The 14,797-nt window shown below is 48.7% G+C and overlaps 5 protein-coding genes across 5 annotated transcripts; 3 read left to right on the forward strand and 2 right to left on the reverse strand.

Moving 5' to 3' along the window:
• Positions 1–301: 301 nt before the first annotated feature.
• ANOM_006338 (putative anaphase-promoting complex subunit Apc5) lies at positions 302–2,901 on the forward strand (the record flags this gene model as incomplete). The annotated part of the gene is made up of 7 exons (XM_015551594.1): positions 302–1,016; positions 1,064–1,157; positions 1,204–1,615; positions 1,673–1,796; positions 1,846–1,952; positions 2,003–2,139; positions 2,190–2,901. 7 exons carry the CDS (start codon positions 302–304, stop codon positions 2,899–2,901), a joined length of 2,301 nt encoding a protein of 766 aa, XP_015406141.1.
• Positions 2,902–3,361: 460 nt separating this feature from the next.
• On the reverse strand, positions 3,362–3,906 carry ANOM_006339 (cytochrome c oxidase subunit VIa; the record flags this gene model as incomplete). The annotated part of the gene is made up of 3 exons (XM_015551595.1): positions 3,362–3,545; positions 3,612–3,636; positions 3,723–3,906. The coding sequence occupies 3 exons, from the start codon at positions 3,904–3,906 to the stop codon at positions 3,362–3,364; spliced, it is 393 nt and encodes a 130-aa protein (XP_015406140.1).
• Positions 3,907–4,237: 331 nt separating this feature from the next.
• On the forward strand, positions 4,238–6,426 carry ANOM_006340 (DNA-(apurinic or apyrimidinic site) lyase APN2; the record flags this gene model as incomplete). Its single annotated transcript, XM_015551596.1, has 5 exons — positions 4,238–4,293; positions 4,430–4,475; positions 4,528–4,660; positions 4,711–5,420; positions 5,473–6,426. 5 exons carry the CDS (start codon positions 4,238–4,240, stop codon positions 6,424–6,426), a joined length of 1,899 nt encoding a protein of 632 aa, XP_015406152.1.
• Positions 6,427–8,116: 1,690 nt separating this feature from the next.
• On the forward strand, positions 8,117–9,369 carry ANOM_006341 (mating-type protein MAT alpha 1; the record flags this gene model as incomplete). Its single annotated transcript, XM_015551597.1, has 3 exons — positions 8,117–8,491; positions 8,579–8,902; positions 8,974–9,369. Coding segments are annotated over 3 exons (1,044 nt in total), but the record flags the coding sequence as incomplete, so codon positions are not given.
• A 1,492-nt stretch (positions 9,370–10,861) lies between these two features.
• Positions 10,862–14,716, reverse strand: ANOM_006342 (putative cytoskeleton assembly control protein Sla2; the record flags this gene model as incomplete). The annotated part of the gene is made up of 12 exons (XM_015551598.1): positions 10,862–10,948; positions 11,050–12,264; positions 12,323–12,472; positions 12,526–13,574; positions 13,625–13,809; positions 13,860–13,917; positions 13,972–14,052; positions 14,115–14,272; positions 14,335–14,410; positions 14,503–14,520; positions 14,593–14,639; positions 14,709–14,716. The coding sequence occupies 12 exons, from the start codon at positions 14,714–14,716 to the stop codon at positions 10,862–10,864; spliced, it is 3,132 nt and encodes a 1,043-aa protein (XP_015406146.1).
• Between the last annotated feature and the right edge of the window lie 81 nt (positions 14,717–14,797).

The raw sequence follows: 14,797 nt of genomic DNA on the forward strand, positions 1-14,797 counted from the left end.
GGTAAACAAAAATATTCAAGTACCACTATAAATATTATCGGAAAAGCTACTATGCTCCCCACGTTTTACTTCTCCTCTGCCGTTCTTCATACCGCGTAGCCAGCACTGCGTCCGGCTTGGAACAAACGATTCCGTGGGGTCACTGGATTAATCCATCACGGTCTCCGGAGATATAATCACACTTCAAGGTTGCCCGATGGTGTTGTCCTGACGCGTCGCCGTACACATTCGTTGTTTGACCCTGTCATCAAAGTTGACGATATCAGCCACCAGGACAGGGAATGGACCATTTATACGCACAATGAGTCGCTTTCTCACGCCATCCAAGGTTGCATTGCTATGTCTGATCTCCATCTACACGGAAGGGGTCATCCCCAATTCATCTGCTGTCCATGTTCTCTCATTCTTGGTCGCGTCTTTAAGTCCACTGGAAACTGACCCAAGCGCCTCCCCCAAGCACTGGGAGGCACAATACTCAGCATCCATAACTGACCTCGAAGGAGCTTTGTCTACACATACATCTTCAATCCCTGGACGCTCAATCTGGGATTTGTTTCTCAAAAAAGTTTGGTCTATTGATTCATGCGATGCACTGGAAGTATTCTTCTCTAATGTGTTAGATCTGTTGGTCAAATCTCGGGAGGAGCAGATTCGCGATAGGGATAACGGCCTGGCTCCGGAGCTGGGATGTATGCGCCTTTCCCGGTGTTCACCGCTGGGTGCATTTGTGAGGCGAGCCCAACTCGAGTTTACAAGACTGCAGTTCCATGACTCGGTCAAGCTCTGGAAGGGCTTTGTCAAGTATCGTCTCCCCACATACCACGCTTGGGCCAGACGGAATCCGTCTGGTGAACAGGCCATGGTTGATATCAATTTACTTGAGCTTGGCTTGGACACCGGTAGTCAACTTGCTCAGGTGGCGTATGGTACTATCGAGGACGACTTGAAGGAGGATAACCATGTCAGTACGAAAGATGTAGAGCGCTTGCTGGAATTTCAAATAGGCGAGTTGCAAAGTATGCGATCCCTTTTTGCCAATGATAGTCGTTTCTAACGATTCCAGGAATGGGGGGAAGAGTGCCAGATGGCATGAAAGCATGCCTGGAACGCATCATTACATCTGGAGTGACACTGCCGAATTTAATACACTACTTAAGGTGAGAACTACATCATGCTCAACGGTCATGGGTACTAATTGTCTAGATTCTTGGACGCTTGGAGGGCTGGCGATTACCCATCATCCTTTGACAACCTCCACCGTTACTTCGACTATACAATGCACAGTAGAGACCGGAGCTCATATCAGTACGCATTGCTAAATCTTGCTATCCTCCAAGCGGACTTTGGCTGTTATGGAGAAGCCGTATCCGCGATGCAAGAGGCAGTCTCGATTGCCCGAGAATCTCACGATATGAACTGCCTAAACTTCTGCATGAGCTGGCTATACCACTTTGGAAAAGCTTTCCCAGAGCAGATGAAGGACGTTCAAAATACGGGCATGCTTGGGAATGAGAAAGAAGGCCTAGCCTTTCTCAAGGCCAAAGCAAAGGAGACAGAAATGTGGAGTCTCTTGAGTACAACGCTACTGAGTGAAGCTAAACTCGAACTGCAAAATGTATGTTCTTTCTCTCTCTCTCTCTCTCTCTGTGTTAGCTCCCCTGACTTGCCTTAGGGCGAGAGCCTTGCCTCTTCCATCGAGAACATAATCCGAGCATCGCACCTCAATGTAGCAAAAAACCTTATAAATTCAACCGGACCGCAGTTGTTATTACAAACTGCGCTTTATGCTAGGATCGGTATTACTGCTTCTGAAATGAAAGCATAATTCTTGCTAATGGTCAACAGGTATCACACACCTGGCATGGTTGAGCAGTGAAACTTTCCAGGAGTGTTACGCAAGTAAAGCACCGTTTGAAGACTATCTGAAGAGTAACTTCCGTAGCTCACAATTGGTACGCAGATATCACCTGCATTTGTGACTGTCGTTGCTGACCCCCCGAAGCTCGCACAACAAGGTCGTTTCAAAGAGGCCTCGGTTCGTATGAATCACATAGGGCCTGACAAATTACGTTCATTGAAAGCAAATCAATACTGGACATTCTTTTCCGGAGTGTTGCAGCTTAAACGAGAAATATATCGGTATGTTAGTCGACTTGATAACTGTCCTTCGTATCTCTAATATCCCTCAGCAATGACAAAACGGCAACAGAATATCTCCTCTCGCAGCTCCAAGCAATACAACTCCCGGATAATGATATAGCAGCCCTTCTGGGGTTTCTCCACGTTGAGTACTTAATCCGACAGGGCAACTACACCCGCGCATTGGAGATTGTCGAACGCACAGCCCAAACCATCCACCGAGACAACTTCGACGTCCACTGTCAAGTCAAGCTATTGTGTCTAAAGGCTTGTATACTTGAGAAGACCTCTCAGCCCCAACGTGGATTTTCCTTGGCAATGAGAGCTGCCAACATTGCCTACCGATCAAGACTGCTCCCTGGCCTTTGGGAAGCTATCTGCGCTCTGTCAGGAGTCCTTCTCAGCCTGAGGGAATTTGAAGCGGTCGCGGCAATGGTGGAGAGTATAATGCCTCAAATACTTGAGTCCAGCGACTGTGTCCTGGCAGCCCGGGCATACTCTCTTCTAGTGGATGCAAACATGGGCATTGCGGGGAAGGCCCGGAGTCAGGGATCGGGACAAAACGTCGAGTACATGAACCGAGCGTTGGAATACCTAGATTGCGCTTACGACCAATATGAAAAGATCGGGGATATCAAAGGGCAGTGCGAGATGATGGCGAAAAAGGCTACAGTTATGCACTTGACTGGTGATTTGGTTCTTGCGAATGATTATGCCGCGAAGTACCTGGATTTGAAGCGGCTCAATGGTACTGATAGGTGACGAAGTGCTAGTTTGGACGGCTCGGGGTTACCGCCGAGACGACCTGAAAACCCAAATGATACATGTCTTCGATTTCTGACAAGAACGACTAATTCAACACCTGCACTATGGCAAAACTCTTTAATTGTCAACAGCTCCCACCACTCTCCGTTCAATCTTCTGCTCCTTGCAGTAAATATACACTTCCTTCATCGTCGCAAGTTCCGAAAACCGCCGGTTGAAGGCTGTAACAACGCCCGTCAAAGGTTTAGGTAGCCTTGTCCTTGTTGTGGTAGTTGACGCTGTCGTTCCAGCTATTCGATTGTTAGCACATGTTCGTAGAAGACATAGTTCTACCTGCGACGACAGAGCCTATCAAGAATTTGATACTCGAGGTAGTTCGCCACGATAAAAAGTGGATGAGAGGCATCTGAAACTTACAAGATGGTCTATACGGGGGCATTTGAGTTAGCAGATAAATTTATATGGAACGGAAGGAGTTTACCTTGTCACCATCTCCAAAGGGGAAGTTCTTCACACGGATATTCTGGTATGGGTATTCCACACGCTCCTCAAGGGGAGGCATGTGCTCCCAGTGCTCCCAATGCTCTTCCCAGAGGTTGTAAGCATTGAGGGAGCCAAGGATGAGGCAAGGAATAACGGCGCTGGTATGGTAAGTATAGGTTGGTATGCGACCCGAGAGGGGCTTAAAATGATCAGGCAATACGCACTAGATAGAGAGCTTGCGCCAGAGATCTAAAGAGGCATTGTGTTAGTATTATGCAAATTCTCCCCACAGACATCAAGTCGAGCTTGGCAGCGAGCCAATTGAATGTACGCACCACTGGTGGAGGCAGCGTGGTGCTTGACAGCCGCTCTCTCACGGTTGAATGCGTTGTCGACCATCCAGGGAAGCTTGGAGTCGGTGCTGTTGAACCGGCGCTGAATGGCAGAGCGAACCGGAGCGGAACGCTGCTGCTGCGCAGAACGCTGAGCCAGACGAAGGATATTGCGTTGAGGGAACATGGTGGTTGCGGCCTGACAGGTCGAAGGTGGACGTCTTCTGCGTTTGAACTGACGGTGGGATTATACGGACGTCGGGCCTTCCGGTTGACGAGGTTTAGCGGCCCCGTGATTCGCTGTCGCTGTTAGTCAGCACCGCGTGATGTCACGATAGTATAAGTCACGTGCGATTCGGGTATAATGCCGAATATGTCCCATACCACTGGACGTCGTACATGTATGTCCGGTAGTACGACACAGCCCTTGCCTTATCTCCGTACTTTAATTTAACTCATATTTATGGTGGTTACGCACATAGCTCCCTTTTGGAGTGCACGCTGAGTCTGCCGTGGACATGTTGATTCCAGACGACAACGGTCAGAATGGGGTTTCGCATTACTACGTGGAACGGTAAGCTTAAACTAGCTATGAAAGACCATACTAGTAATGTTACAAGAAACTGATAATCATGAACAGTCAATGGAATCCGGTATCTTATAGTCTTCTCCGTATACTTACTACCTGCTTTGTACTGAGTCTTCTGTAGAAATCCTTTTGCCTATGAGCCATGGAGAGGCAAGCGGACTTTCGAGGTATGCATTCCCAGCATGCAAGAGTCTAGATGCGTAGGCTGAAATGCAGAAGGCCATGTTTGAGATCCTAGAGGCCGATATTGTTGTCCTTCAGGAAACCAAGATTCAGCGAAAAGATCTCCGAGATGACATGGTCCTGGTGCCTGGATGGGACTGCCACTTCAGTCTACCTAGGTTTAAAAAGGGTTCGTCTCCCCCAGGCCGCATCCACTAACTGAATTCTTACACTACGCAGGTTACTCTGGCGTAGTTATATACACCCGCAATGCGACTTGTGCCCCAATCCGCGCGGAAGAGGGCCTTACAGGTGTACTTTGCCCGCCAAATTCGTCCGTCTCATTCCGGGATCTTCCTCATGACCAGCAGATTGGTGGCTACCCAACCATGGAGCAATTATCAACACTTGAGTTGGATGCAGTTACACTCGACTCGGAGGGCCGTTGTGTCATCCTCGAGTTTCCAGCATTTGTCCTATTTGGGTTATATTGCCCTGCTAATCGAGATGAAAGCCGCGACAGTTTCCGCCAGGGCTTTCTTGACTTAATGGATGCCCGGATTCGAAATCTCGTCGCCATGGGAAAACGGGTTTTTGTTACTGGCGACCTCAATATCTCAAGAGGTGAAATCGATGCAGCACACGCGTCCGAGGCCATTCGTAAAGGCACCATAACAGAAGATGAGTTTATATCCGCACCAGCCCGGCGCTTGTTCAACCAACTGTTGTATAATGGAAAGGTCATCGGGGAGCGAGATAAAGGGAGGGAGCAACCTGCTCTCTTTGATATTTGCAGGTCCTTCCACCCGAATCGCAGGGGCATGTATACTTGTTGGGAGCAGAAGATCAACGCTCGGCCTGGTAACTATGGCTCGAGGATAGACTATGTCTTGTGCAGCTTGAATATGCAAGATTGGTTCTGTGATTCAGGTATTCAAGAGGGGCTCATGGTATGTTGTCGTTCTAAGCTGTTGGAGGATACCAGGGCTGACCAAGGTACAGGGATCGGATCACTGTCCGGTATATGCCACCTTCAATGGCTCCGTGTGTTTAAATGGGCAACAGGTTAACATGCTTGATATCATGAACCCACCCGGAATGTTCGACAATGGTGAACGGCGACAGGATTACACGGCTAAACTTCTCTTGCCTACATCCGGGCGCTTAATACCGGAGTTTGATAAGCGAAGAAGTATCAAAGATATGTTCTCGCGAAAACCAAATAATACCTCGCAGAAACCGCCCATCACTTCAGTGAAGACCACAAGTGCGCCAACCCGGGACCAAGTACATGGAAATGATGCAATAGAGAACTCTCTTGGAGCCAATAACCCATCGCTCCCTATTGCTGACGGCAACCCAGCATCTAAAGGCATCGTTCGTAAACGGTCCGAGAAAAGCGACCCCCCACCCTCAGTCAAGCGTTCGAAATCTTTTCCCACTCAGACCAAAGCAACTTCTGTTTCTGCACAGAGAACTTTGAAGGGCTTCTTCAAGCCTAAAGATTCTATTAGTAGTCAAACAGGTGAAACAGAAACTCCGGATATGCCTCTGAAGGCTATGGAGCGTTCGCTTGACCCCCTTCCCATGTCTTCGACTATATCGCGGCCAGAGGAACAGAAGGATTTACAAAACATAAGCAGCAGTTCAGCCGCTCCAAGGAGCAACATAGACTCGTCCGGGTTAGCGGCATCCTCTGCGGGCCAGGACAGCGAAACAGTCATTGACCCCATTGTCAGCAAGGAAGATTGGTCGAAACTCTTTGCAAAGAAACCAGTTCCAATGTGTGAAGGGCACCAGGAAGCATGCATTAGTCTGTCAACAAAAAAGCCCGGTATTAACTGTGGTCGGTCCTTTTGGATCTGCCCACGACCCTTGGGACCCAGTGGAAATAAAGAAAAAGGAACGCAGTGGCGATGTGCAACTTTTATCTGGGCTAGTGACTGGAATCCCTGACATTGAACCCGTTGACCTTACATGGAGTATAATCATTTTCCGGGATTTAGATGATACCCTTTGTATCCATTGCTTATACAACATTAACTGGCATAGTTCAATATAAGAGACTTGACTGCTTCCAGCCACTGCACAGTACCATTATAATGCTATCTGGTCACTTTTCTATTAAAAGCCAACAAGAATGCTTTCGTAGTATGCACAAAGGAAATCTACCCCAATCTCAACCCGGACGCCGGAGAAGTAATTAGTTCAGGCTTCTAAACTGGAGAGGAGCGAAGTCTGGTACATTATAATTCCCGCTCGAGGGATCTAGGAGCAGCTCGGTCGAATTTTATTTTCGTATCCTTTTAGTTACTACAAAGTCAGCGTACCAACTGCAGTCGACTCGCATAAACAGCCAAAGTAGGTGGTGTCACGCAAAGTTGAAAGCAAAAGACAAAATAGTACGTTTTGGAACACACCAGCTCAATGGGAAGTAGGACTTGAATATATTAGGTTGCAATAGGCAACGAAGAATATGTAAGTATACTGGTAAGTGAACGGAACGTGCATAAAGACAAGCAAGGACGAGGTAATCAACAATTAAGGATTTTGAGTAAAGAGAACGAGCGAAAAAAATTCTCACAGCCTGAGCAAGAATAAAGTGGTTTTTGCGGCGATAGCCAGCAATGTACTCATAGAAACCGAGTGACTCAGGCCCAGGTTGCTGATGGAATTAGTTCCTCGAAATTAAAGCTATACGAGTCCGCCAACGTTGTAAATGCAATTGAGGAAGCATAAATCTCAAGGTGCTCTAGTCAGCCTTGGGATCTTATTTGCCATAGAAGTGATTGAGGAATAGCAACATAACGAAGCCAGGTAATCTGATTATGCGCCCCATCAACCCAAATCTCCACCATCTTTATTCAAAGGTACACCGGGAGAATGAGGGCATTTGTCGCGGCCATAAGGATCTAAGTCGCTTGCTCGGATTTTATCACTGGCTTTGTGAATATTGAGCTTAGATACGCATAACTTATAGGTTTTCGGAAGGGGGTCGAATGATTACCTGCATACCTTTTTGGAAATCCTAAACCCAGCCCGCAAAACTACACTTTGACATCTTTGGACTCGTTCTTTGACTAATTCTCTAAAAGTTTTGCTGATGTCATTGTTGTGTTAGCATTAGGAGAACACAAGTGAAAATCTCCAGTGAATGTCTGTCAAGAGGAATAGAGTATGTACTATGTGTTATATTCTATTTGTGCTGCTTGCAGAACAGTAAGTACGGCCCAAATGTACAAGAAGTTGGAAATTATATAGGTTTGAGTTATATATCTTTCGCCTGCCTATATACAGTATTTTGGCATCAAATTGTCCAATTCGGAGAATCAATTTCAAGCTCAGCGCTTCCAATGTACTAGACATTTATTGGTTATGTTTATGGCGCATGGACAGGCTTCTTGAAGTGGCAAAAGTCAACACCAGCCCATTAAGTGAGTGAATGTACCATCGGAGGTCTCAGTTGACTGAGCCGTAAGGAATTTCTTTGTTTACCCAGCCCCCTAAACTCACTAAGCCTTCCTTTGTCGAAGACTAACACAGAGCATTTCTTGTCTTTCGCCCTATTTTCCTTTTCGTCTTTCTATTCTTCAGTTCCATACTATCAAAATCTTGAGAACCCAGGCCACTTTTCCGATGTCCAGATTCTCCTCCATTACTTGTGCCGCTCCCAGTTGACAAGGTACCGCTTCATAGTCTGACTTCGATTCCAGGATTTCGGGGTTTCCGTCAGGATGGAAACCACAATGTCTCCCCTCCAGCGTGCGTTCAACGCATTCTTGATGACCATGCCACCCGAGCAGTTGGAGGAGCTGCTCAAGTACCTCCAGGACGTAAAAGCTCAGGAAAATTCTCAGTCTTCATATCCGAACGAAAAATTTCAATCTTGCTTGGAGTTCAAGGCCGACAAAAGTCATGGATCTACCACCTGCGAGTTCTAACACACGGTCCTCAGTTTCGCGGGGGAAGCGAGCCTCAGATGCAAAACGAAGGCCGCTCAATAGTTTCATTGCCTTTAGAAGTGAGTGTCCTTGCATTATAATCGGGCGAATTCCACAATTTAACAATACTAGGTTATTACTCCGTCATGTTCCCTGACCTCACTCAGAAGGCGAAGTCGGGCATTCTTCGCTTCCTGTGGCAGAACGACCCATTCAAAGCCAAATGGGCAATCCTTGCCAAAGCCTACTCCATTATTCGCGATGACCACGATAGTGATGTTTCCCTGGAATCTTTTCTGGGTTTGAATGCGCAATTCATTGGTATAATTGGACCAAGTCGCTATCTTGAAGTTATGGGCTGGCAACTGGATGTCGACGATCAACAGCAATATACTATAGCTAGGGTTAAAGCGACGACGGCAAATGAAGCCGATATTTCGACCAACTATTCTGTCAATGATATAGTTAAACATTGCTACACCAGTGGCTATGTTTCTGAAAAAATCGGAAGAGCAAGGCAAGCAATAACAACAGTGCGCCAGTTATGGCTTTTGCTGCCCAGCCGACTTTGGTTGTCCACAAGGATGACAGCATCCGGATCTCTGGCAACCATACTATTGTAACTGATGTTTGCAAAACAAATCCGGCTATGGAAATATCATCACCAGAGCAAACCGAAGATACATTTTCGCCAAACACTAGTGACTTGAGCACAATTGCTGATGAACCTCCGCTCGATGCAATGGAAGTAGTTGGTATCTGCAGCCGCCCTCAACTTTTCCCGGAGTCAAGTACGGCGAATGGTTTCGATTTGGATAACATCCACTTCCCAGGTTGGAATGAGGAGAACGCAATGTTCACTTACGACGCTGCACTGCATACGCCACTGATGCCCTATGACCCGCTGCACTATGATCCGCTGGATGGCTATGACTTCTCTAGATTCGTCGATATTTGAATCGCGAATAACTCAGGCCAACTGCTCTTTCCTTCTTTCCTCATATTTCCTGCATCGAAGCTAAATATCCACCAACGCGACCTGATTCCACAAAGCCACCTGAAACCCCAGCGTAAATATTCAGCATTTGCTTTTAGCCTCCACATCGATGGCACTTACAGTCAGCCAGAGCTGTCCAAGGAACCGATGCTATTGAAGGTGGGTGCGGTCTTTGTTGTAGCGGCGAAGAAAGCCGCAATGAGACAAGCATTCGACGCATCCTCCGGTTCCTTCATTCATGGGCGACGCTTTTTTTACTGCTCTCCCATAGGTCTTTGTTCATTTTCTTTCTCTTTCCCGGTTCGTACATATCCAGTCCACGATTGATATCCTTGCATGATCTTGATTTGATACCAGACACGACTTTCCTTGACTGCTCCGTTTTTCCCTGCATTGAACATTTTTCTTGTAATTTACTCCTTCACAGATTGTATTTTACCACTGATTTCTGAATTCTTCTTTTCTTATTCTGCTTTCTGTTTCTGTTTCTTTACATTACGTTGTTCATCAAGTTCCTAGCGAACGTCCGGGGAAACGAACACCGGAATTTGCTCATTCGGGGGTTGATTAGGGTTTCACCCAGCAAACGCCGTTGACCGGCTGACTTGGTGCTCGCTTCGGATCGGGCCAATTGCATGTATTTAGATCACTAGATCACTGAACCAGATATATGTACACTTCAGACAAAAAATAAAAGAGAAAGAGAAAGCCCCGAAGCGAGGAGTAGAATTTGGGTAGCATACAATGAAGAAAAAGTCCCCATTCGGTCTAGACTGTAGACAACACCAAGGGATCGAATCGGAAGGCACGGACAGATGGTGCAACACAAAGAAATCCAAATTTAAAAAAGGACCAACTTAAGGTTTTCCACTAGGCCGTGGGCGGAACCCGCAGCCGAAGCGTCGGGTGGACGTCATTTGTCGTTTGCTTCTTCCTCTTGAAGTTTGTTCCATGGAGGAGACAACGGAAACAAAGAAATCGAATCGGTTGTTTTGACCCCGGCTCAATTTGCCAAGATGACCTTCCTCGAATGAAACCATATCAGTCAGCCATGAACTGGTGTTCCTTGGGTGTCATCCCGTGGCGGCGTTTGCATTTCTTTCTTGTCGGGGTCCATGTGCTACGCTTTATCCTACAAGGGAAGGTGTAGGGCGGGGAAAGGAAACTTCAAGTGGATTGCTTCTACTGGTATATACTATCCAAAACGGACACAAGAAAAATGGCCTACAACGAAGGAGAATGGGTAAAAATTATAAAAAAGGATTAAGACAAAGGGGGTCAAGGGGGTAAGGAACGGTGCAACCCCGTGCCTCCCAACAAAGGATAAGCTTCGTCTGCGACAGCCACGCACAACATACATCCCCACCCTTGAATCTGTGTAGCCTCACTAGCACACCATATCCGCTTGACATCTTTGTCCAACGCGGGGCAAACCCCTCGGATATCCTGTCATTCAGTCCTCCTGGTACGAGATCTTGCGCATCTCTCCCAGACGTTGCCGCGCCTGGGCAAGGCTATTCTCCAGTTGGAGAATCTCAACCTGTAATCAACACCCGTCAGCATCCACACCGATCCGTGGAGGAAGGTAGAGAATTGGTCCCCCGGCGGAGGGTTAGAGAGAGGGGGGAAAGCAAGACGTACCTGTTGCTCCATTTCGCGCACCTTGAATTCGTGCGAGCTAAGCTTGGCGTAGTCAACTTTCTCCGAACCATCCTGGTTCCGCTCGGCAATGATTTCCTGTACCTGGCGGACCAGAGCCCGACATGCCGCGCCAACAGCTTTACTGGCTGCCTCTAAGCGATCTTGGGTCTTGCTCATGAACGACGCTTTGACGCGACTGGCCGCCACCAGCTGTGCCGTACTAGCGGCCACGTCGTTACTGGCCACGATCAGTTGTTCCGGAGAGTTACGACCAGAAATGACCCCGTCGGCCGTCTCGATAAGAGTGTTGGTGGAGGTAGCAACAGCCTTGGCGGCGGAGATTAGTCCCTCTGTCCAGCGGTTATTCTTCTTGTAGAACGCCGTCTTCGATGAGCTACCCCGGCCTTCGCGAACAATCTCCTGCTGGGACTCGGTGGCGGCCTTAATCAGCTCCGCAATTGCATTGGTAACTGCAATAGCTGCCTCCACAATCACGTCGTTGATACGTAACTCGTATGTCGAGAAGCCATCACGGGGCTTTTTCTTGAGTTTGGCCAATCGAGCGGCCGCGGCGTCGATAGCGTCGGCCGCCTTAGTCAGTTCCTGATCTACGAGGTCGCCCAGGTCGCCATTAGTGCTGATCTTGGTACTCTTAGGCGCAAAAGTTTCGGCAAGTTTCGATAGTGACTGCAGGTCTCTTTGCACCTCAAGGTTGTTGTTAATAACCACATCGGTCTTGTGATCAGCCTCCAACCCCTCGAGCCGGAAAGACTGGAGTCCACGGAAGAACCGCACCGTGGCCTGTGCGGACTTGCGGGCAGCATTGATCAATTGGTCTGCGCTCTTGTCGTCATTGGCGAACCGTGTCAATCCCTTTGTGTTACTAAGGACATCGGCAACCGAGCCGGAGAAGATAGAAACCGTCCGAATAATCTCTGCGTGGGTACTATTCGGGCCGTCGGCGATAAAGTTGTTGAACGCTGTAGAGAACTCGGTGGCGGATGCAGAGGCCTTCTCGATCTGAGACAGCACGTATGGTGGGGACGCATTCTGGTTACCGGCTTGCATACTGGAATCGAGCTCGTACAGGGCGTCATCCACCCGCTGCACACCAGCTTGGAGCACAGAGTCGATGATGTCGTTGATCTTGGCAACGGTGCTGTGCAAAACGGTGTCAATCTGCGAATCCAGCGCATTGTCGACATCGCCTTGGTTCTGGTAGCAGTTAGCTCGCATCCTCCTGTCCCCGCTATTTACCCATTCAAGTACATACCATTTTCAGTTCCTCCAGTTCCATAAGAGCTTGTTCCATTCCGGACTTGTAGACCTCGATCTCCTCATCCTTCTCGCGGAGCATAGCATCATGGTCACCCTGGCGGTCTGCATTCCGAGAAGAGACATCTTCGAGAGCACGGTTCTTGTTCTATCTCTGGTCAATGCCTGGAATTCTGTTTCTTACCCTGCGACAAGACTTACTCTGAGGGCTTCTTCCAAATCGGCCATCTCCCGGTTGTACTTGGACAACAGGGTAGAGATCTCGGTGCCTTTCTGGCGTTCGGCATTCTCTGCCCGCTCGATTGCAAGGCGCAGCTCTCTCTTAACCTTCTCCAGCTCTTCCTTGTTGTTTCCCGTCAAGCGATCCCGGTCGTGTAGCGCACGGTCCCGCTCCCGGATCATATCCGCTAGCTCTAAATTCTTCGTTTTGAGCTCTCTTTCGAGCTTCTCGCGCCGTTCGATCGCCTCCTGTGCGGACGCCGCCTTTAACTTCAGGCTCTTGGTTGTCTGCAAGAGGTCTAGGTGCTCCTGTCGGAGCTGAGAGTAAAGCTTAGCCAGCGCCTCATACTTGGACCGCCATGTGTTGACTTGCTCCTGGAGAGATCGAATTTGCTCATCTTTCGAGGCACTTTGCATATTCAAGTTCGAGGTCAATTGGTTCATCTGCTCTTCCAGGTCTTTCACACGACGATCGTATTGCTGCAGCATAAGCTGATCCCGTTCGTACTGGGCCCGCGCGTTCAAGTTCTCTTGCTCGAGCTCGGCCAGCCGACCCTGAGTCTGTGTTTGGTACTGGTCGCGTAGAAGTTGCTCCTGCGCAAGCCGTTGCTGCTCCGCCTGCAGACGTTGCTGTTCCTCAAAATCGTGTTGGGCTTGCTGTTGCGCGAGAATCTGCTGCCGCTGCTGTTCCTCCCATTGCTGCTGCAGGCGTCGCTGCTCCGCTTCAAATTCCTCTTGCTGGCGCTTGGCTTCTGTAGTCCAAAACTCGTTAATGGGTTCGGGATCAGCGGGTGCGGCCTTTGGCGGCGGAGTGGGCTCCTGCTCGACTTCTTTTGCCGGCCGCCTGGGTAAAGCGGGGCGTTCATCATCGTCGGCAAGCAGGTTGGGTGGGTTTTGAGGCAGCTTAGGAATAGTGATAAGGCTGGTCAGATAGCGTAAGTTCGAGCACTCGTAGTAGAACCGAACAAGTCGGAAGTGCTGAGCGTCATAACGACCACGGAGAGGTTCCAGGGCCTCGGCGTCACCAGTGGCTATGCCAAAGTCAGCTTACCTAGACAGAAAGAGGGAAGGTAACGCCTACTCGTATGCATAGCTCTCAGCATGCTGGTAATGAATTTATAAATGCCGTAGCTCTCCTGCACCAGCGGCACTAGTGCAGAAATCCGACACTCGTTATTTGTACCTGATTGGAAATGCGAAAAGATCAATTTCTGGAACGCATCTATTTGGTCTTGCAAAGTCATGAGGTCCGAGATAGTTTCGTAACTAGATTACAGTCAGTGAGAGTAGGACTGAGAGTTATTGGGCGTGCTTACCCTTCATTCGGATCATTGATCGTCTTTAGACTGATGTACTCCTCATATTCAAACAGACCTGCCAAAGACTTAGTCATGGACTGGGTGACTTGAAATTCGTTCCGTCAAATACCGTTAAATTCGGGATGATTCCGATGAAACGCCAACTTGGACTCCAGGAAGAAAACGTATTCTCGGATAAGAGGACCATAGCCTATGCTCCTAGTCAACATCAACCAATTCGAGTGCGTGGTACAACCTGCAAGCTTTGCGTACCGCGAATGCCATCGCCTCCTACACCGCGCATCAAGCTGTCGATCCAATTGGCGTGCTGCTGCGCCTCCCGAATCACGATGGGATGTCCCTCTTGCAGAACCTTATGTATCGTTATGAGGGCTTTGAACGTCTGTACCTCGTCGGCAAGGACCGGTTGACTGGATGCATCGAGAGCGGTCAGAGGTGATATAAAGTACAAAGTCGTGACTGAGAAACATACACTTTCATGCCAGCCCAGAAGGCGGCAGAGGATTTGTGGTCCCATGTATACACAATGCAGCTCCGGACATGTTTCCCTGGTGGAACGGATCAGTGGAGGTAAGGTGACAGCATGAGGACGCGGATAAGACTGAATAGAGACAGGACGATAAGGGAGGGCGATCCATACGTTTCGGAGCGGTCTCCTCTGTTATAGCGCTCAGGTCAGTCACAGGAACCAGGTACCAAAGTGGGAGAGATACTTTGGGCATGAACTTACCGATGCTGGTAGCTTTGCGAATGTTAATCGCCAAATCTGCCTCCGTGCTAGTGATTCAGATCAGTTAGTTATCGTAGAGCTGCAAGTCCCGTCGCCAAGCGTCCCAAAACACCTACCGACTCATTGTGACGAGCTGCAGACCTGTCGATTGTCGGGGGATCAGGGGAGCGGACAACTAGGTGCGGCGGGAGCCGGTGGGCCCGAG

Source organism: Aspergillus nomiae, assembly GCF_001204775.2.
Source record: "Aspergillus nomiae NRRL 13137 chromosome Unknown contig00167, whole genome shotgun sequence".
Taxonomy (NCBI): Eukaryota; Fungi; Ascomycota; class Eurotiomycetes; order Eurotiales; family Aspergillaceae; genus Aspergillus; species Aspergillus nomiae.